The sequence below is a fragment of the Triticum dicoccoides genome, chromosome 1A (assembly GCF_002162155.2).
Source record: "Triticum dicoccoides isolate Atlit2015 ecotype Zavitan chromosome 1A, WEW_v2.0, whole genome shotgun sequence".
NCBI classification, from domain to species: domain Eukaryota; kingdom Viridiplantae; phylum Streptophyta; class Magnoliopsida; order Poales; family Poaceae; genus Triticum; species Triticum dicoccoides.
Genome location: NC_041380.1, coordinates 524,800,933 through 524,823,304, shown reverse-complemented (window position 1 = coordinate 524,823,304; position 22,372 = coordinate 524,800,933). Strand labels below are relative to the sequence as shown.

The 22,372-nt window shown below is 44.6% G+C and overlaps 2 protein-coding genes, 1 long non-coding RNA gene and 1 pseudogene across 4 annotated transcripts; 2 read left to right on the top strand and 2 right to left on the bottom strand.

Annotated features, from left to right (window-relative positions):
* The first annotated feature begins 368 nt into the window (after nt 1-368).
* Nucleotides 369-1,329, top strand: LOC119285732. Of its 2 annotated transcripts, none has more exons than XR_005139757.1 (3): nt 369-619; nt 756-1,028; nt 1,126-1,329. It is a non-coding gene; the product is annotated as an uncharacterized LOC119285732 (long non-coding RNA). The 2 variants fall into 2 exon arrangements; XR_005139763.1 differs by having other exon boundaries at nt 369-638.
* Nucleotides 1,330-8,180: 6,851 nt separating this feature from the next.
* Nucleotides 8,181-8,883, bottom strand: LOC119354485 (annotated as a pseudogene).
* A 6,192-nt stretch (nt 8,884-15,075) lies between these two features.
* Nucleotides 15,076-19,056, top strand: LOC119285724 (traB domain-containing protein-like). The gene is made up of 9 exons (XM_037565053.1): nt 15,076-15,530; nt 15,963-16,010; nt 16,166-16,225; nt 16,976-17,062; nt 17,146-17,250; nt 17,946-18,059; nt 18,256-18,356; nt 18,459-18,570; nt 18,713-19,056. Exons 1-9 carry the CDS (start codon nt 15,111-15,113, stop codon nt 18,833-18,835), a joined length of 1,170 nt encoding a protein of 389 aa, XP_037420950.1. The 5' UTR covers nt 15,076-15,110; the 3' UTR covers nt 18,836-19,056.
* Nucleotides 19,057-19,404: 348 nt separating this feature from the next.
* Nucleotides 19,405-21,953, bottom strand: LOC119285726 (peroxidase 1-like). Its single transcript, XM_037565055.1, has 3 exons — nt 21,350-21,953; nt 20,207-20,372; nt 19,405-20,087 (listed from the first exon to the last, which is right to left on the bottom strand). The coding sequence occupies exons 1-3, from the start codon at nt 21,770-21,772 to the stop codon at nt 19,663-19,665; spliced, it is 1,014 nt and encodes a 337-aa protein (XP_037420952.1). The 5' UTR covers nt 21,773-21,953; the 3' UTR covers nt 19,405-19,662.
* Between the last annotated feature and the right edge of the window lie 419 nt (nt 21,954-22,372).

The window sequence follows — 22,372 nt, the reverse complement described above, 5'->3', positions numbered from 1 at the left end:
GCAACGCACGGGCATTTGTACTAGTATATAATATATAATCTTTCCCTATTTTTTTAATTTTTTTTAATAATAAAGCACGGATTGACTCCGTGGGTTCACCGTCATAATACGCTTCTTCCCGTGAATTTACGCTTTCAATTCGAATTTAAAACATATACGTGAGGTGGTACTAAATTTCGTCCGTCCAATTTTGTTTTCACAGCTTTATATTACATGGGCCAGAAAATTTGCTATGGGCCACGGGCCGCCGCCTACCCGGTTCCAGCCGAACGCGCGCCGGCTGCTCTGGCACGGCGGCGGGTTAAGCCTCGGCGTGGACCTAAACGCTTCATTTTTACATAAAAAACCCTATGTTTGTTTGAAATACGGTCCGTTCTCTAATTCATCTTATCCAAACTCCTCCTTTTCCAGCGACGGCGGAGCATGGGCAGGTGACGGGCAGCGCCCTTGTCGTCGGACGGCTACAACCGCGGTGGAGGAGAAGGCGGATGCCGTGGGTGCGTGCTTGGGTAAGGGAGTCCACCCTTGCGTGCTTGTGGGCGTTCATGGAGGATGGAAGGGGGGTCAACTTCCTGTGGGTGCGCCAGCTGTGCTCGTGGGCGTTCATGGAGGATGGAAGGTGGGACAGCATCCTGTGGGTACGCCGGCCATTCGCCGCTAGCACTGGCCGTCCGCCGCCACCAGTCCTCTCCGGACTCCTTTGTCGTATCCGTCTCAACCTCCGACTTACTGCTGATGTGTTGTGATTTGGATAGGAAATTGGAAACCGGCCCTGTCCTTCTCCAACACAAATTGATGGAGCGCCCGACCCGGATTTGATTGGCTGCTATTAGTAAGGGTCCTCGGCCGGAATCTCCATTAGGTCGTGCCTCGGGACCATAATCTCCATCATCCCGTCGAAATTACAATTTTTGACCAAACGTCCAATGTCACCGCCGAGTTCGCCGGAGGAAAAAGTGCCGAGTTCGCCGGAGGAACAAGAACATCCGTCGAGCCGTGCAATGTCTCCTGTGGCGGCTACACGAGAGGTATGCATCCCCTTGAAAGCTAATCACTCGATGGTATCCCCTATTTTAGTCATTGTTTCTGTCCCATTGCTCTGACTGCGATTATGTTTTTTTCCAGTTAACAAGTAGCTCTTCAGAATAGATATGCTAGCTGCACCTAGCAAACCAGGATTAGGAGGTGTATTCAAGTGCAACATATGCATTGATCAACAAAGAAACATGTGTGTTTCTTAGCGTGTACTAAATAACTTTTCTCTCTGTAGTTTCTGGGGTTGTCCAACATGTGTTTCTCAGATTAATGCCTTCAACACCCCTCTTTCCACACGCATGCATGTAGTAGCAGATTGCCTGATCTGTTGGCCTAAATATTCTCTTTGCCGTGCTGTTATTATTAGTTCAGACTTGCAGACCCATGTTTTTTGCTCAAATCAATCTGTCAAAACTCCATTACAGTTGCACAAGATGACAAGACCTGATATGCAAATGTTTGCGTGGAGCTAACTTCTCTGGGCATGCGGCCAGTGTGTATGTGCATATTTTTCAGTAGAATTAAGTGCCTGGTGCCACTTGAAAGAATAAAATAATGATCAGCTATTTTTTGTTACATTATTACGATTTAGTCAACATTGATGTCCGTCTGCAAAAATCTTATTTTGATCTGGAGTTGCAAAGATTTTTTACAAGCATTTGTAGAATGGGATGCGCCGCCGCCGCCGCCAGCATGGTCCCAACAGCAGCCGCGAGTCTCCACGATCGGCGTCGCCATCCGTCTGTGCCCTGAGCTCGACGGTTCTCCGGCCGACAAGCGTTTGTTCGTGTCGCCGCTAGTGTTATGCGTTGCTCGCCACCGCCCCAGATCGCTGTCGTGCGTCATCGCCGCCCCAAGCTCCATGAGCTACTTGAAGAGGGAGTGCTTGGCCTGCTTCATGTATTGTCTCAAAACAACTTCCCATGCCATATTTCTGTGCTTCATGTATTGTCTGAATACTTGAGAGTTTCAAGGATCCCAAATGTTCCAAAGGATAAGCAAAGTCATGAAACGCTTCGAATTGATGATTTCCTGCCAGTTTGGAGTATGCCAGTACCACACCAAACAACTTTTGTTGTAGGACACTGAATAAATAGACGAGAGCAAGTTTCTGTGGCTTGGAGACACATGGGGCAGATGTCTGAATCAAGTATGGTCTTGTGTAAATTTCGAAATGTGTTCATTCTTCCGTTATGCAGTAGCCATCCAAAAAGAATACATTGTTGGGCACCCTTGAGGACCAAACCAGAGAGAGACTGGGATCATCAATTCCTTGGTATCTCTATCCCCAACCAAACTATGGATAATCCAACCTTCGGTCAGGTTCACTATCTTCAATCTTAGTGCTGCATATTCCTATTTGAATGATACTTGGTGCATAAAATTAGTGATTCAGAAAATTCATTTTTTTCTTTGTTACGAACAAATTTGTAACTCTCCCAGATAGAAGATTACCACTAAAAGAGAACAACTATTAGTCTTGGTAGGTGAAGTCAGATTGTGTACTGGCATTGTTGTAATCTCTGTATCCTATTTCTTGCCACTGTTTGTGTTATTTTGCTTACACAGAATGGCCATGTTTATCTTAAATTTCCTCTGTCAATTGCCTTTAAACTAACAAATCAGGGTAATAAATAGAATGTGTTTGTTCCATTACACAAAACTGTACCATTATCTACTATTGAATAGTTGGATCATAAACTTTTCATAATCTTTTGTTGTAGAAGAGCAATGTTCTACCTACTTATAACTATATGTTATTCTTGAGTTGTTATTTGTAGAGTTAACTACCCATATCTTTTATAACTATACATTATTTGCTTATAACTATACATTATTTGCTTATACTTGCCAGTAGTGTAGCTTTCTGCTGGACCATATATCATGCCAGGAGAAGTTTCAGTGACCAATGGAAGCTTTGATGTATTCTTTTGAAGCAAAAGTAATCGTCTATTACCCATGTCAGGTTTCGACCCAAATTGTGGTGCTTCTGTTCTATGCATTTTTATTTTCTTACTGATGCTATGTTCTGGCATTCCTTATCTTTTATGCTGATGTGTGTCTTAGTGCTAATAAGACCTATTTTTTTCCAATGGTAAATCCACCTTTTCCCCATCATGTGACTTAAAACTAACCTGTTTCGGTGTAGTTTTTCTTCTCTTTCTTTTACTGTAACATAGACCATGCTCACATGGTCGCAACTTGTAAACAGAGATGGAAACGTGCATCCTGATCTCTCAAGCATGCAATATTTTTCCAGGGTGACAATTTTTTACATGGCTTTATATCTGAAGACACCTTCTGGTTGGCTCTATTTGTTGTATATAAGTTATATCTGAGTATTCCTTTGGATGCTTATACCATAACTGATGGCCCTGGATAAGTTATATCTGAAGATACCTTTAGTGACCCCTTTCTATGTTCATTGGTGGATAATAGCGTAAAAAAACTTGAATGAAACCATGAGTAGACATAGAGGAACACTACTTGGGGCAGTACAATGTTATAGTTGTCGCCTTGTTGAGAGGTGAGCAAATGCATAAAACCATCAGAGCAAGGGTGGGTGAATCATGACTAGCTCTGATTTACTTTGATGTCTCAGTGCTCAATTTATCTTTTATGTACGATTATTTGTCCTGCTCTTGCAATTCTCACACTTTATGTGACAGAAGATCCCACGAGAATTATCATTGTTTGTGTTTAAGAGAGCCATAAGATTTATCCATATCATAGTGAGACATTGAGTTATGTATTTGCTATAGACTAGATGACTGAATCTCAGTCAAGTTTTTCAAACATGCAAATTATATCACAGTTCATTCTTCATTCTTCCGCAAGAGAGACAAGGGGACTACATGGAGCAACAACACCAAAATATTTTTATGCATTTGCAAGATAACTGAATCCCAGGTGACTTTTCAAACATGCAAATTATGGTACGTTCATGTTGCAACGCATGGGCAATTAAATGAAGAGGGTCAATTATTTGTTTACTAGGGATAGTGAGATGGGGAACGGGAAGAGAGACAACGTGGGCAGTTCTTCTCGCAACGACATTGTCTTCTTTTTCTTAAAGTGTGCGTGTTTGTGTAGGCAAGTCCTTATGTTTGGGCCAAGCCCAAATAGTGCAAAAAATATTACAAATAAAATATAGTTTTCAAAAAGACAAAACATTATTAAAAAACATCTGTTAAAAATTCCTATTTAAAGAAATGTTCCAATTTCATAAAAATGTTAACTATTCTTCAAAAAGTGTCCCGATTTTTATGTAAACGTTAACTTTTATTAAAAATAAGAATATTTCCATATTTAACACATGAAGCAGGTTTTTAGGCTAACTACACGCTTTATTTATTGCTCAATAATGTTTGGAGGAACACACTTTTTTTTCACATGAAGCATGGTGTGCCTCTTTTTCCGCCCGGTGCAACGCACGGGCATTTGTACTAGTCTATATCTATATCTATACCTACTAATAAAGCAAGGTGGTATTCTTGGTTTCGTCCCGCCTACGTGATTTTGTTATTTGGACTTTTTTTAATCTAATGAGGTGGTACTATTCACGTGAATTTCTGGCCGTGTTTTCATGCGATGGGAGAACATAGTCGGAAGGTGCAACGGCCCAACTGGCTGGGCATCGACCTTCCTTTGATGGGCCTGCTCCTGCCACTTTCATGAAAAAAGGTAAAAAATATATGTTTTAACTGGGTATCAAACCCCTAACCTCTGGGTTGGGCCACGAAGGCTATAGCCAGCCGGCCTATAATCGGATTGCAGTAAAGAACTGATTCAATCAATATTAGTCCTACCTCGCTCCTTTAGATCAAATTTCACCAACTTATATACACACGTGAGTTGTAGTAGATTCAACTTATATCAGCAAGTCATCTTCAAAACCAAGAAAGAGAGGAAACAGCATACCAAAAGGAGAGAAAACTCCATAATGAAGGGGATATGGACGATGCAACCATGTTGTATTGGCTCTAATTAGAAGGATTTATGGGCTTGGCATGGTGTGATTGGCTCTAATTAAATTAAATGAGAAAAAGATACATGCATGGCTCTAATTAAAGGAAATGATGACATGATAAAAGCGTACATGCATGACCCGTATGCCGCGTTGATGGGCATTTTGGTGAATGGCGAAACTAGCCTTTTTCTCAAATCAATGCATCAATTTTCTTCCCCGTTGCAACGCACGGACTTTTGTGCTAGTAATAATAAAAGGGCTATTGCTTCTTCTCATCATAATTTCGTCCATCTTAAAATTTTCGTCCGTCCGTGTCAAAACCCATTGTACGCCAGTTTCGCTTTCGTCTAAAAAATCCTTCCTCGATATCTACTCTGGTCCGAGAGAAGGACTAAACCCAACATCCACACGAGTAGGCCGAATTAACCATCCCGTTTGATGCGTCCGATGGCCCAAGGAATCAGGCCCACTTATCCTGACGAGCCAGACCAAGGCAAAAAATGTTTGAGCCTAAATCGAACACGCAACCTACTGTTGAGCGCATAACGCCACAACCAACCAAACTAGGTTATATTCAGTGTTAAAAGGTCAACTCGCCTGTCAAATAATACCACATCGCCCCCTTACATGTGATCCACCCAATTTATATATGTCATTAACTTCCCTGGGAGTTAAGAAGTCCTCTTGGAAATAAGAGAGAAAGAGAGAGATGATAAGGAGGGAAAGAGAGAGGGGCTAAAGAAATTAAAGAAAGAGAGGCTGATTTCAGAAATAAGGAAACAAGGAGAAACAGACGTGATTCACGTTCCTCAAGAGGGAGGGCTGAGTAAGGAAGGAAACAGAGAGAATGCACGGAAGGAAAAGGGGTAGAGAATGGTATCATCAGTTACGGCCCCACGCGCTTTCTATCTCACCTATGACACTCATTGTTGAACAAGCTAAGGAAAAATAATGTTTTTGACATGTTTTGCCTTCAATATTTTAGCACTAAAAAGCTTTTGTTTCATCTATCAAACCTGGCACATAAACTTTTCCCGTGGTAAATTCTCCATCACCACCACGATAAATGACGCACACCAACATGATAACTTTTGTATACCACGCAGTATATTATATGTAAGTAGCATGGTCATAAGCATTGAAGGCGTGATAACTTTGATGAAAGCATCATGGTAACTTTGATCATTGGAAAGAAATTTGTTGAACCCCGGCCCTCGGTAATTTCTGTAAATAGCACGATAACATTTACGCCATAGACCTGATAATTTAGATACAAACATCGTGGTAACTTTAACCGTTGGGGAAGAAAAATGTGAAAAGAAACCAGATAATTTACGTGTAAATAGATGGTAATATACGTAGCACACATCTGATAACTGAGATAGAAACACCATGGTAACTTTGACCATAGGGAAGATTTTTTTAAAGATACTCCGGTATCTTCTATGTAAATAGCACAGTACTATACCTCCCTCCTCTGGTATTTTCATGTGTAAATATATAGCATGAATACATATGCACCGCGATACTAAACGCCATGATAAGTTTTTGACCTGTGGGGGGGGGGGGATTTTGCTGAAACATACCCCTGATAAATTTTGTGTAAATAGCATGATATTTTAAGCATTGCAGGCTTGATAGGTTAACTAGAATCACCATGATAACTTTTTGTCCGGGAAAAAAGTTGTTCAAAACATCCCCGATAATTTTTGTGTGAATAACATGATAATATAAGCACCGCATAACTGATAACTTACAATATAAACATAATGGTAACTTTTTACCAAAGGAAAACAAGTTGTTAAAAACATACACTCGCCTCGCGGGGCCTCTTAGATAAACACAACAAATGATGTGCCACAGAAAAGCCACATAATGTTTAGTGTCATGAGGAGGCACACATGCTCATGGGTTGGCCCAGAAAAACGGCCCACTTTGACCTGCTATAGGCGTGATAAGTTACGCAAAAACATCGTGGTAATTTTTGACCTATGAAAAAAGTTACCGAAACACACTCAGGTTTTTGGGTGTAAGTACCATGATAATATACGAACTGTAGACCCGGTAACTCATGTACAATTCCCCATGGTAACTTTGACCAGGGACGAGGTTGATGTACATATACCCTGATAACTTATGTGTAAGTACCATGGTATTTTACACATCGAAGACCTTATAACACAGTGGTAACTTCGAAAGGGGTGTAGTTGTTGAAACATATTACTTGGTAAGTTCTATGTAAATAGCACGGTAACTTACGCAACACAGGCCTGATAACTTGCATGCGAATACCATGGTAACTTTGTCCTGAGGGAAAATCATGGTAATTTTCTGTATTTTTTTGTAGTAACACAATTGTAAAAAAAGGGATCAAAACGATTAGTTTCTTTAGTTCGAGCAACAAATACTAAGGGTGAGGTTGTTGTGGTAGCGCGCTTTGGTGCCAAGAAGGTGTGGGTTTGAATCCCACATGCACATTTTTTTTTATCATGTGGTAGACGTGACGAAGTGGCAATTTTCTCCGAGGTGGGCGCGCGATATGTACGGGAGAAGCAGGTTTCTCGGGCGAGCCTGCAGGTCGTTCGGAAGAAAGTGGGGTCGAAGGAAGGGAGATCATGTGGTACTTTGAAGTGAAAAAAGTAAAGGTGTGGCAGTTTTGCTTATATGGCACACATGTGTCAAATATCATAGTCCTTAGAAAAAAACAAAATCAGCGTTATGAAACCTATCGGCAAAATAAAACAATTAAGATTCAATCCAGTTGCAAAATAAGACACATGAGAGGAAGAAATATTCAAACATGGAGCCAATACGAAAGAAAAAAAATGCACACAGAAAGGCAGAAATATGAAAATATGCAGAGGATAAAAAATTGTGTTTTGGTATTTTGAATTTTGTTATCTTTTGTATGTCTTTTTATTCTTATGCTTGAGTTTATTTTTTCATCACAGTTGGAGATGACTATCTTTAATCAAACCCGCAAATTGTACAATGCATAAGTTTATTAGCCATTTGTACAAAATGGTTGGCTGAAATCAAAATTCTCCTTCATGTTACTCCTTAACATACACATTCCCGTCGCCATGCATATTTGGTTTAGGACATGTATTTTTCACCTGTTGCAACGCACGTGCATATTTGCTAGTTCTGTTTATTGCTCTGAACTCGTTGTTGTTTACACGGGGTATTGCCTCTCCATGTCCAAGAAAGTGTTGAAGGCGTGCCGAAGCACCTGCGTATTCCCGCCAACCGCGGGTTGAATCGGTCGTGTTCTTCCTGGATCCTCAAGAACTCGGGCAGTTTGGTCCTCGGGATCCGTACCTCCGGGCCTGGAAAACGTGGTACGATCACCTCCTTGCAACCGGAGTCGCAGTCGACTTTACCGCCGAGGTGGCTCATGGCAAGGTTCGAGAAGGTGTCGATGACGCTGAACGCAATGCACGGCACGCCCAGGTCGCCGGCGATGACGGAGTTCCGGAAGAAGTGGACGTCGGTGAGGACGGCGTCAGGGGACAGCTCCCTGATAAGCGCCTCCTGCGCGGGCCGCGTCAGCGCCTCGTCGATGGCCGCGTCGAAGATGCGCCACCCGGCGGCCCCGGCGGCAGAGAGGTTCTCGACGCCCAGCGGGAGGCCATCCACCTCCGGGAAAGGTAGGTGGCTATCTTGATGGCGCTGGTTGCCGCGGACGCGCCGTGCCGCTGGAGCGTCGATCGAACGACCGAGACGTTTGCCGGGGTGACCGCCAGCGTGGGCTCGACGGTGCCCGGCCTTGCCGCGGCGAGGCGGACGGCGAGGTCGGTGTGGGGGCCGATGTGGCTGGTGACGAACAAGGGGATGATCAGGATCCGTAGCTTCTTGCCGAGCTCCGCCGAGGCCATTCTTTGCAAGTTTTTGGGCTTTGGAACGAATCACAGGGTGAAGTGTCGCTGCAGTAATGGTCTAATCATGGATGCCATCGGTGAGCCCGAGAAGAAGCCGGTGGTTGTGAGCGAACCGACAGCTTCGACATCGGCAGGGAGTGGGAACGGGGGGAGAAAAGATGGGGCCAGTGATAGTGAACTGAGGAGCTCGAGATGCGATCTCGTGGCATCTTTTGTGCTGTACTACACTGCTCCATGACTTGATGGTCCGGAGAAGAGAGGACGACTGCACGACGATGATGCATGCAAATGCGCAACCGCGCGGAGACGATGCACCGGGTCGTCACAGGGCGAGAATCCAATATTTTTTCAGGGATAACTCCTAGAGCCCTCTGGTCAGGAGGTTCAGGTAATGCAGCGAACACTGGCGTATGGTCTCGCACATGCTGCTTCAGTTGGGAACTTGGGATACATGGAACACGAGTAATGCTATACATGGATGATGAAGATGCTATACATGGAACACATGGTGAAGTAAGCCTCCTTCAAGCAAGCCCAAACGATATGACATAGTGCCAAACTTAGCTAGGATTGTGAATGGACCAAAGTACTTCAAATCTAACTTCAGATCAGGCCTGTTCACAAGGGAAGAATCTGCAAATGTCTGCAGCTTGAGAAATACATGCTCCCCAACTCATAAAGTTTCGGAAGGATCTCATCTATGTTTGTCAAGATGAAGCTTGAACTTAAGTTGTGCCCTGTGCAGTTGCTCTTTTAGTATGTTTGCAATGGTGCTTCTGATTCTGAATCCATTGCCGCACATCAGAATTCAGAGAAGATTGAGGCTCCGCAACAATATTATTTTTGTACCATTTCACCTATAATTTTTTTTTCAAACCAATAGAGTATGATGGGTTCTAGATGGACGAGGAAGATTGGAATGGAGCGGGGCTTGAACTCTTTCAAACTAGAGCGGATCTGATAGATTCTAGATGTATGATGAAGATGGGATGGAGTGGAGAGAGAACTCATCGCCACCACACATAACACCAATTTAGTTACTCCCTCCGTCCCAAATTTCTTGTCTTAAATTTGTCTAAATACGGATGTATCTAGTTACGTTTTAGTGTTAGATACATCTGTATCGAGACAAATGTAAGACAAGAATTTTAGAACGGAGGGAGTAGTAGAGATGTAAGAAGAGCATGCTAATGAATATAGTATCAGAACTTCGCCAATCGCACTCAAGAAGCAACTTTGTAGGGTTGTCATGGACCGAACATCTCAGAGACATTTCAAGACATTGATTGACCCTCTTTGCTTGCCCATAAGTCAGGTCATGATAGGCAGTGCTTAGCTACAACTGAGTGCCCCACCAGACAAAAGATCTCCTAAAATAGAACTAAACTAAAACTTAATTATAAGCAAAGAAGTTTAGTTTAAGCTTCACATTCACCCTAGGCCTTGAAGTCGAAGGAGATGTCATCGACGTTGTTGGGCATGGTTGTCGCCGTCATAGGGAACCCCTCCTCCCCATCCTCCTCCATGGCGAGGTCCTCCTAGGCTCCTAGAGCTTGTCCCACGCCTAATTGTGGGCAGTATAACACTGTCAGGGCCACTAGGTCATCATGGTAACAGAACTCGCAGGCTTGCGCCGCTTGTCTATGAACCGCTCCATGTAGGTGATGTGCTCGTGATACCAGAGCTCACGGCGGTTCTACTCCTGCGAAGCCACAATGGCCCTATGCTCCTCCTCCTTGAGCCGCCCTGCATGCATCCTCCTCCGCTCCTTGTGCTGATGAGCAGTCTCGAGGGGGAAAATCTCAGCCTTCTCAGTCTCAGCTTCGTCCTACTCGACCTCCTGTGGCTCCAGCATCACTGTTCTTCGCCATTGTCAACATCTCCGCCTCGACATCCACCTTCACAACCTCCTCATAGTTACTCGTGGGGGCAGGTCCATAATTGTCGACATTGGGGGCACTGTGTGGTGACGACTCCACCATGAGAGTTGGGCGGGCACGGTGGCAAGGTCCCTCGTCATATCATCCGGTGCAACCGAGGATGGGGATGAGTACGATGGCCTAACTGCAAACCTACAACGACAGAGACCTAAGAGCATTTTCAACCAGACCCTCCCCCACTCCCCCTTATGTGTCTGGGCAGATACCCTAGACACCGTTGTAACAAAATAACCCACCCAAACAGACCCTCAAACCCAAAATAAATGTTCTCCGCTATGGCGATGAGTTGAAGCTATTCGGTACGTTCACGAGTCCATTTGTTATGCGAGCGAAGGTAAAAGAATGTGGAAAAGAAAATTGGCTCACATCATGAGTCTACTACCTTTTTTTAGCTTGAAGCTAACTACAGAAGTAATATGAATTTCTTTTCATATTGTGTCCATCTCATTTTAGATTAACAAAATTAGCTTTAATAATAGAGTTATATATTTTTTTGTTTTAGTAGCACATGAGCTGAATCCATTATTTTGCAAATCAGGCTTAAAGCCGTTTGAGTTGGAACATGATTGAAGTGTATATTCTAAAAAAATTCACGCTGTGTTTGTTTAGTACTACGTCTGCGCAACGAATATGAGACTTCAGGAGCATACAGATCAGTCTTTATTCATCCTAGACATCAACCTGTTAATCAGACCAAGATATTATCAACCACTGTTGCAGATTGGTTGGAGATACTGACATGAGTGTGTTATATGATTTCATCTGCAACCATAAAACATCCGAGGTACTTAGAGGTTATTTAGATGACTGGGATGACCAGCAGAAGATCGATTATATAAGCATGATAATTCAAGAAAAAAGGCTGACATGAAAATCATGGTTAAATAAGCACAAATGGTGTGCCCAGCGATGATAACTGCAGAACCTATTGTAGACCTGATTATGTCCCATTACAAGAAAGAGAATCCTCTGCATTACATCAAACTGTGTAGAAACACATTTAAAAAATTCAATCATATATGAAGGCAATGTGATTTCTAATTAGGCCGGGTCCAAATGATTTTTGGACCGGGGGCTTAATAAAACATATATATTCATAATAAACTTTTATACTTATTTAAACCAGTTGTCTAATACTATAGCTTTAATTAGTACACTATTATAATACTTAGATAGCATCGTCAACAACATATAAAATTTTGCTAAATAATACATGTTTGCTATGCAGTTTAAATGTATATTACTAAAATTTTGCTTCTCCTAAATTTAGATTGTATTATTAAAATAAATTGAATTAATTTTTAAAATTGTATTAACTCTAAGTTATAAATATATATTTCTCTGTGTGTGTGTGTGTGTGTCTGTGTGTTCGTATATAATAATATCATTAAATATCACGATAGAGATTTGTAAAGCATAAAATCTAAGAGAAATATTGATAGTGGTTTCTAGTCTATTATTAGGTATAAACTTCTAGATTATGCCAAATGTGTCTTGCTACTTGGGTTTCTTAATAAAATTGGCAACATGTGCATGATTTGTATTTGTACTTCAAATAACATAGTTATTGTAATCATTGAAGAACACAATAAATTGCAGACTCTATTTTTGCACAAATATGATTTGATATTTGATAAGCTCATCTAGAGTGTGACTAGTTTAATTTGGTGTATACCAAACCTTCCTAGTTTATAAAATAAGAAGTTGTGCATTGATTTGATATAGAAATCTAGTTAACATATATTTCACTATGACATGCATGACGTGTAAATTTGCTCCTAGAATTAAGATAGGCTTGAGATTTCAATGATGCTCACATAAAAAATAATAGTTGAAACACAAAGAGAGCGTCACAAAATATGTCACTTACACATTTAAGTCTAACCCTCTTCTTATGCATAGGCATTTTATAGGAAAATAAATTATCAAGACAAGCAATATCTAGCATATGCAAATATGAAGAATGAAACATTAATAAATTTAACACAAAGAGAGGTAATTTAGTGACATGAAGATATATATTATTAGTATGTGGTGTGAATTTGCTCCCTGAAAATTGGATCTTCTTAGGCATTCAAAAATAAGCTTTCAGACATAATGTATAACTAGAAATTGACGCGTGCCTTTATCGCACCGTTTTATTGTTTTCCGGTTTTAGGGAGCTTTTTTCTTTCGTACTAAATCTCATTCAATAATGACGGGAATGCTTGCAACCTCGCATTACATAAAAAAAAAATCAATGATACAACCACATCAACAACACATTTTCTTAGAACCAATTCTGAAATTTCCTTTGGTATATTGGATGCACCGGGTTCAGCAACTCAAACATCAACTAATTCAATCTTTGGCATTATCATCAAAAGGTAATAGCTCATAAACTCCCATAATAGCAGTTCCATACCTCTAGGAATGGAAAATTTCATGTCTCATCAGAAAAGAAATCAACAGAAAATACTAAAATTAAAATTTGAAAATGATGATAGCAAATGTGTGAATACCAATGTAGGCATTGGCCTAGAAGCCCCAATAAATCTTACCATAGAAAAATAGTTTCACTGCTTGCGTGGATATAAATCACCACAATAGAAAAAGTTTTGTCTCTTGGCTCATAAAGGAAATCAGCAGAAAATCTTGAAGCTGAATTTGGACTTGCACTTACTGTAGGTCTGGACTGCTTTTGTAGTACTAATGGGAAGATAAATAGAAATAAAAAAGAACTGATGAAGACAAATACCGTTCTTCCAACAATGGGATGCAACTGTGCAGGGTGACAGATCAAGCAAGCAACGAGAAAAAGCGAGTCAGCTAGGTGTTGCGGCGGTCGTACCACGCCTGCTGCTTCGCCGGAGACGACGAACCTGGAGCTCGAGGGACCGCCACCTCAGAGGTAGTGGAGGATACGGCCCCGCGTCTTCATGATCGCGGGAGGCAGCTCCTCCTTGATGGCGCGACAGTGGCGGTGGGACAGCGAGCAGGCCCGTCATTATGGGCGTACATGCGGCGCGGGGGCGAGGCCGGCTCGTCCTTGACCTGGGTATGATCTGTACGCCGCAGTTGGGTGGGGGAGACGATGGCTCGTCCTTGACGCGACATCCGATCTGGACGCCGCGGTAGCACTGGGGCGGGGACGACGTCGACTCGTTCTTGACCCGCCGAAGCGGGGACACTGGCTCACACTTTATGGGCTATTACGGTGGGGACGACGGCTCCTCCTTGACGTGCACCGACGATGGTGGCGACGGGCCCATGTGACGGAGCGAATGCTCCGTCATTAACTCGATCTGACGAACGAACTCCGATAGGAGGCGAGGCCTCTGCTGCGGCGTCTGGTCCTCCTCGTCGCCAGAGAAGATGTCGATCACCTCCTTGCTGGAGGAAATGTGCGTCGTCGATGCCGATGGGCCCGGAGAGCGAGGACGACGGCACCAAGAATCACCAGATGAAGAACTCCCAGTGTCTCTTGCCTCCTAGCATGGAGAACCAAGACTTCGGCATCACTACTGGGCTCGAAGAAGAGGAATGGCTCGGAAACGGTGGCGGGGAGGGGAAGGAGGACGGTGCTTGGGAAGCGAGCGTGCAACTCTATGCGTTGTCGGCGCACGACTTAAATAGCTACGGCTAGGCGAGACGAGGCTAGGTCGGCGCACGACTTCAATGCGGCGCAGCAGCCGGAGTTGGTTTCTTGGGACGCGTCGTCTGCATCAAAGCGGCGACGCCCGAGAAGTCTCGTCCGTCAGCACCGTCCTCTTGTCCAGTCAAATCACGGGCATCAATGTTGGGCGTTGCATGGTCCGGGCCGGCAAGAATGAGGCGCGACAAGCGACATGACCGTTCGATGGAAAGCATAGGAGGGACTGGCGAGGGTTCGTGATAGGCCAAGGCAGTCTGGTGCATGCATGTCAGAGATCCGGATGTCCGCAGAGCCCTTTCACTTTGTCTTTGATTTGCGAGAAAAAACTTGACCCGACCCGAACCTATGCAAGCGGTTCCAGGGTCGGGCGTTGGAGATGCCCTTATACGTCCACCAACAATAGAAAAATTTCACTGCATATGCAACCGCGCGCAGGGACGACAGATCAAGCAACCAACGAATAAAAACGAGGCAGCGCGGCGCGGCCACGTCGGTGGTTCGAACGGCCGAGATCCCGCCCCCCACGTCTCTCAGAGAGATCCCAGCCGCTGCACCGACGGAGGCCACGTCACAGGCCGTCCCGTCCCGTCCCATCTCAATAGCCCCCGGCACGGCGAGCAATCCCACCCCAAACTGACGCCCTCCGGCGCATGATCCGCCCGCCCCGCCTCCTCCTCCACCGCGCCCCCTTCCTCCTCCGAACCCCGCCACCGCCTCGCACCCCGCCGCTCGCCGCCCGCCGAGCCCTAACCCCGACTCTTCGGAGCTTCGCGTCCCGCCGCCTCGCGCCGCTCTGCCTGCTGATGGATCCGGCCACGCCCTACTCCGATGCCGACGCCTACGCCTACGCCGAGTTCAACGGGGAGACTGGCGTGGACGACCCGGAGTTCGCGGACGCCGAGGCGGAAGCGGGGGGAGAGGACGCTGGTGATGAGATGCCCAGGGAACTGCCCGAGGAGCTCGCCAGAGGGGTGGTGTGCCTCGAGTGCCACACTTCGGCCGAGGCCGTGGCGGCCGGGGAAGGCGAGACCTGCCGCGTCTACGTCGTCGGCACCGCCCATGTCTCGCAGGTGAGCCTGCCCTGTCCTCCTGCCACGGATTTCGATTTTCGAGCGTCAATTGCAGGACCCTTGCGCGTTTCCTTCTGTTCTAATCCCTTGTTGGAGCGTCAAAACACCACTACTCGTGTACATTAGTTTCAGTTCGGGATAATTTTACTTTTCAAGGAAGAAAGTTTCATCGATCTAAGATTTAGAGTCCAAGCACAAAAGGTAGGGAAGTCTGCCTGCATTGGCCCAGCAAGCAAGTTGCATTGTTTTTCTGCTTAGTACTACTTCTGTGTGGGCTACAGTGGGCTACAGCAAGGGCGGTAGTACTAAATCATAAGTACTGGTACCCCGGTGGTTTTGCTTTGAGTGTGCGGCATGTGCTAAAAAAGGCCGCGTCAGTCATCAGGACATTTTTAATTTCGAATGCTGACTTGACTGCTGATTTGATTGTAGGAATCATGTGATCAAGTCAAAGCCGTCATCAACTTTCTGAAGCCTCAGGTTTCTTCCTCTCTTTACTTATCATCAGTAATTTCAACAATTGGTGGATCATTTGGCAGGTTGGCTGCCAGTTTTGGAGTGTTTTCTTTTCTAATTGATATTGGAGATTTTCAACTAATTTGTTTGGAACACTTTCTTTTTTTTTGGAATTGTAGGCTGTTTTCTTGGAACTGTGTTCCAGCAGGGTTTCTATTCTGACACCACAAAACCTTCAGGTATGAAACAGTTGACATGTGTAAAGTAGGAAATAAATGCTTATCCTATAATGATTGTTGGTCCATTACATTGAAGCTATTGTATTTGTGTGAATCACATTACCAGGAAGCACTATAAGAATTTTGAGTCCGTTCTGCTTTGATCTTTATCTATTTTATTCCCTCAAATGGTGAAGAAAGCCACTTAATATGGCGTTGGGGTTTACAAAATTAATCTCAATGAAGAACTATCTGTTGGATGTTGGATATCTCTAGTATAAAGTTGGTTAAGAAAACACGAGTGGAGTTCTCCCAAGAGATATCTCTAATAACAAGTTGATTGGATTGGATAACACAAGTGAAATTTGCTCCAGAAGACACTTGTGTAGAATTTGTTGGTTAAAACATATTTTGTTCATAATTTGACCTACTTGAGTTAATTGACAGGATGGGCTTCAAACTGTTGATATGGCATTGCATATTCTCATGGACACCAATCAAGCACTTCTAACAAAAACATATTTGTGGTGTATCTAAGTTAGGATTACATATCATTATAATGATGGATAGTTGTGCTTGTTCATGCATGAACAGTGGTTCTCTTGGTGTATAGGTTTTGCGGATCCTTCATCTAAGTGCATGTATTTAATCTTATAATATTACATCATCGAAATCAGACCATATAGATTGTATCATCTCCAGTTTGGCATGTTCCATTATAGAGTATCATTATTTCTTCTCGTTCATCATTCAATCTGATTTTGCCCACAGGTTCCTACCATGAATGAAATGATTGACATGTGGAAGAAGAAAAAGATGAACACCTTTGGGATTCTCTATAGCTGGTTTCTTGCAAAGGTATGCACTGATTTTATTGTACAGTCAGTACTAATTATGTAGTGTTCATGGTAGCTCATATGATGTTGATTTTGGCATCCAAGGTTGCTAGCCAGCTTGATGTATTACCTGGAGCTGAATTTCGAGTGGCATTTGAGGAAGCAATGACGTATGGTGGCAAAGTTATCCTTGGAGATCGCCCTGTCCAGGTACTGAACTTGGTGGTTGAATTTGGTTTTTCATTCAGAAGGGCACTGGACAGAACAAATTAAATTACATAAAATGATCTACACGATTAAGTTTTTCACTGAATATTGCAATTTGTTCTCACAAGGATAAATGTGGTCAACTTCTATTGTCGCTATTTTCTATGCATCTAATAGAATGACGGACAATTTATTCCAACAATTCAAATGAATCAAACATACATTGCTGATTCTTGCCCATTAATTTTTCCACCCATATTACTGATTAGATTTTAATTTTTAGAAAAACATACACATCTCATCAAAATCATCATCACATCTATCCGCTTGGGTTGATTGAAAGGTGGTCAACACTGCTTGCTTGTTCTTATAACTTTAATTTCAATCTTCTTATGTGATGTGCCATAAAATGATGTGGTAGGTTATGGACATTGGATCCAAAAGGTTATATGCATCTAGTTGTCATGGTGTTGCGCTGTGGTAGGATCTTTAAGTGATTAAAGTTAGAGCATCACCGGGGGTTATCTTATGTTAATTCTTGTACCTCTTGACTGCTGCTATTGTTGGCATAATATTAGTTACATTCAGCATGTCATATTGGTCCTTTATTGAAATCTTGGTACTATGAGATAGGTCGCCAGTTAATTTTCATAAGCATTGAACTGATGCCATTTATGTTTTTCTTTTTTCTTTTGAAGATCACTCTGAGGAGAACTTGGGGGAAAATGTCATTGTGGCACAGAGCTAAATTTCTGTACTACATTGTTTTCCAGTCCTTATTTTTACCGAGCCCTGAAGATCTTAATAAAATGGTATGTTGTCTTAGGCAATACATTTGCCACAGGGAGCACTTATATCATCTTGCCTTCTTGATTCTCTAAATGCCCTCAGATCCACTATTGTGAGAGTTAATATACCATGATGTTACCTTTTTGGTTTTAGATGAAATGTACGAGAAATAATTACTTCACTGTATTTACATAGCAATGCCAATGCTTGTTTATTCAGTTAAAGGACATGGATGATGTTGACATGCTAACACTTGTCATTCAAGAGATGAGCAAGGCATTTCCTAGTCTGATGGAGACACTTCTCCATGAACGTGATATGTGAGTTCCTTCAAAATTACTTTACTTTTGTAAAGCATTTTGTGTTGCTTTTCTCAATGTTGCGATAATGGTTGTGCTTTAACTTCTTGAATTTCATTGTAGGTATATGTCTTCCAAATTATTGAAGGTAGCAAGGGAACATTCTTCAGTGGTGGCAGTTGTGGGAAAAGGGCATGTTTCTGGGATAAAGAAAAATTGGCAACAACCAATTGAGGTAAGAATTTTTTTTAAGAACATCATTTCGTGTGTTATGATTTTTATGAGCAAGAAATTCATTACTATTTAAGATTACTTTCCTTGGTCAGAGCAGATCTATTTTTCATAATGCTCATTTCAATTATCAAATTTCCGTGCAGGTACAACGTTTGATGGAATTACCTGTGCCTAGGAAAGGTGCTTCGAAGTTGAAAATTTTGGCGTCCATTGGAGCAGTAAGCGCAGTAGTAGCATCTGGAATCTATATATGGGGTAAAAAATAACAATGTATGCACCAATGTGCCAAGTGTTCTTTGTTCTTGTCATGTGTAGTCTCTAAAAAGCAAAGGGTGTTCAGTTCTCACTTACAGTTTTTCATTATACAGTAGGTGTAATTTCTGGAATCGAAGTTGAACAAATGAAAGAGCAATTTCACTGCACTGTACACTGGATGTCTCTTTCCAAAGCTTTCCTATTTTACTAGGGTAAAACCTGTTCATTGCTACAGAAAACTCTGCCGAAAACGTTCAAGTTGCACATTTAGAATAGGAAAACGATTTTGGCTTGCAAATTGTAGTGCATTTGTGCTGTTTTTTTTAGTGCATCACCAGTCATTGGATAGTAAAGTACTCCCTCTGTCCCGAAATGTATGACGTTTTTTTGATGGTAGTGCAAAAAAATGTCTTACATTTTGGGACGGAGGGAGTAGTATTTAGTTTCGGTTGTCTCGATAGAGAAGTTTGCTCACACAAGTTCGACTTGCATGATAAGTAGCTGACACGCTCTGTAGCTAAATTATTTTGTTATAACTGGCCAGGTTTGGTGACCGAATTGTGGTTGACCAAACAGAAACATGTGGTTGGTCAAACGACCAGATGTACTTAACAGATAAGTAGCTCCATGCAGTACAGTATAAGTATTAGTACGTGGACTATTTGTACAAGTTACAGGTGATGACCCCCTCAGCTAAAAAGCGTATGAAACTGCCTTGCATCTCTTTTGCATCTTCAGTTAATAATACTATTAGCATAAAGATCAGAGAACCCGATAAACCCCCGTACAAATCAACCAGTGTATGTGTATATGTGCAAGTGCAGCTCTGAACCTAAGGCTAGTCAACAAAAACGCCGCAGGTGGCCCTGACCTCGCCGAGGCTGTCGAGGAGCACGTCGGTGCGGCCCATCTTGACCATGGCCGCCGCGAAGTCCCGGTAGTACTCGTCCGGCGACGACGCGTTGGCCATCCTCTCGACGTAGCCCCTGGTGGCGGCGTCGTGGAGGAGGCTGCCGTCGGACTGGAAGAGGCCCCCCGTGGCCAGCACGTGGCGGTAGTAGCTGAGGTCGAAGGTGAAGCCGCTGCCGGGGTCCATGGGCACCTTGGTCCTCCTGCCCCGGCCGCCGTGGCGGCGCGGGCAGAGCTTCCTCAGCTGCCTCGCGTACCCGGCGTCCAGCGACGGGTCCTGGTCCATGGCGCCCGTGAAGTTGTAGAGCCGCTTCCGGAACGCCTCGCAGTGGGAGGTCCCGATGCTGTGGCTCCCTGGAGGGGGAGGAAGGATGCCATTGTCAGTGCGGCGTGTGTTGGGCTGTTGCTGTCGTCCACGGACGCACGTACGCGTGAAGCGATGGAGTCATGGAGAGGAAAGGAGAGGTGCGTACCGAAGAGGACGACGATGTCCTTGGCGGTGAGCGACTTGACGCTGAAGAAGGTCTTGACGTCGACGATGTTGGAGTCCGGCGGCGCCAGGTCGTTCTCAGCGTACTCGGCCACCGTCACGTTGCCGTCCCGCCGCCCGGTCTCCACGCCGTACCACGGCCCCTTGCTCTGCAAAGTAAGCACGAGAGCCGGTGAAAAAGAGGCCCAATTAAATCAACTTGTCGTCGTGCACTACAGCACGGTAGACATTGGGAGGCATTTTTAAATGCCTTGAAATGGTAAGAAAATGCCTTCAAAGAGCTAACGTGGCGTTCCTAAAAAACGCTAAGTATACTCGCGAAGGGAAAGGTGTTTGTTGGCACTTTCGAAGAATGCCTCGGATAGTTAATGTGGAGGCGATTTTAGAAAGTGCCTCGAAAGGTCAGAACGCCTCCATCCAACAAAACAAATATTCAGAGCGACTCGTCAGCTGCAACGGCCACACGGGCTGGGCGCTGGGCCACGTTGTACAGTAGAGCAGTCACACTCGATTCTCGTGTGTATTTTTTACTACTGGGCCACGTCCTCGTATTAATTATATTACCGCGCCGTCGCAAATCTCTTTTTCTTCTGCCTCCTAACGTAGGAACACAGCGTCTTTTAGTTAATCTGTATGTGATCTTCCACACAGGTTATCAGAGGGCTCCCCTTTTAAACAGCCTAAATTTCTTCTCGCTAAGCAGTATGGGACAAAACAAATTGGTATGCAACGGCTCTGACGAAGTGAAAAACTGTATCTCTCATCTCTCAATGAACTGATAATACAACAGCGCCGTGGATCGAACTGGCAACCTCTGCATAACTGGCAAATCAATTGGCCACCAAGCTGTACCTGGTAATATGGTTGACTACAGGAAGTAGAGTTATATATTGCGTGCATGTAGTGAGGCGTGGTGCAAGACCTGACGGAAGGCGTCTTTCAGAATGCCTTCGATTGAGCATAATCGGAGGCACTCTCTGTAATCGCCTAGGAAACTAGGGACATTTGAAGGCACTTTTCAAGAATGCCTCTAAGGAACACAATCTAAGGCATTTTTCAAAACGCCTTATAGAAAATGCCTTTAATACTTAACCGTGTTGTAGTGGTGGTCTCTGCAGCTACTCACCAGGTAGACGGCGTCCCTGGCGGCTATGGCGATGATGTCGGCGCAGGAGACGGTGAGCGGGCAGAGCGTCTCGAGCCTGGCCTTGATCCGCTCGATGGCGTCGTAGCCGCGCATGCTCCGGTTAGGGGTGGCGTCCCGCTCCGCCGTGCCCCGGCGGGACCTGAGCAGGATGGAGCCGTCGCAGCCCTGGACGAAGCAGTCGTGGTAGTGCATCCGGAGCAGCGAGGGCGCCAGCGTGGGGTCCTCGTGCAGGATGGCGTGCATCTCCGCGAACACCACCCCCTCCGCGATCGGGCACGTCGCATTGTAGAACCCCACCTGCAGCTCCGCCTCCGCCCGCGGCGACGCAGCCGCCAGGACGCCCACCACCGCCGCCGCCACCGCCAGGGCCAGGGCGAGCGGCGGCCACCGCTCCCTGGACATGAAGAAAGCGCGAGGCGGTCGACGAGCAGACCGGAGAACGATCGAGGGTGGAAATGGGGGCGGGCTTGGGCGGAGCGGCGGCACAGTGGAATGGATGGGCGATGGTGGGAGCACGGGGCAAAGGTCAAAGAGTGTGGTTGCGCCGTGCTTTTCCGACTGTAGTCCCGGGCCGGTGTGTGACGCGACGCGATGGATGGAGTAGGACGGACTCCGCCTCGAGGCTTTGCTTTGAGTGGAGGGGTTGGTTGGTTGCTTGGTGGGTGAGGGGGGGCGCGCGTCGGCCGGGCTCGGATGCTCTCGTCGGGTCGGCTCCATGGACGGGCGCGTGCTCGTCTTGTCGCCATCGGCGTCGCTGGCGATTTATTACGGATGGTCTTTTGGGGGAAGCGGTCGTATACTCGTATCTCGGGGACTCGCAGTCAGACTAGGCGTCAGTTAGAATGTGTCGACGTATAATGTGTTGTCTAGTTTTTTTCATCAAATCGATCTTTTGATTGCATTGGTTAGAGCATGCACTTTTACATAATGTGCTTAATCCCGAAAAAAAAGAAAGAGCTGGAAATATGCTCAAGCCCAAGGCCGATCCTATAGGGATCAGCC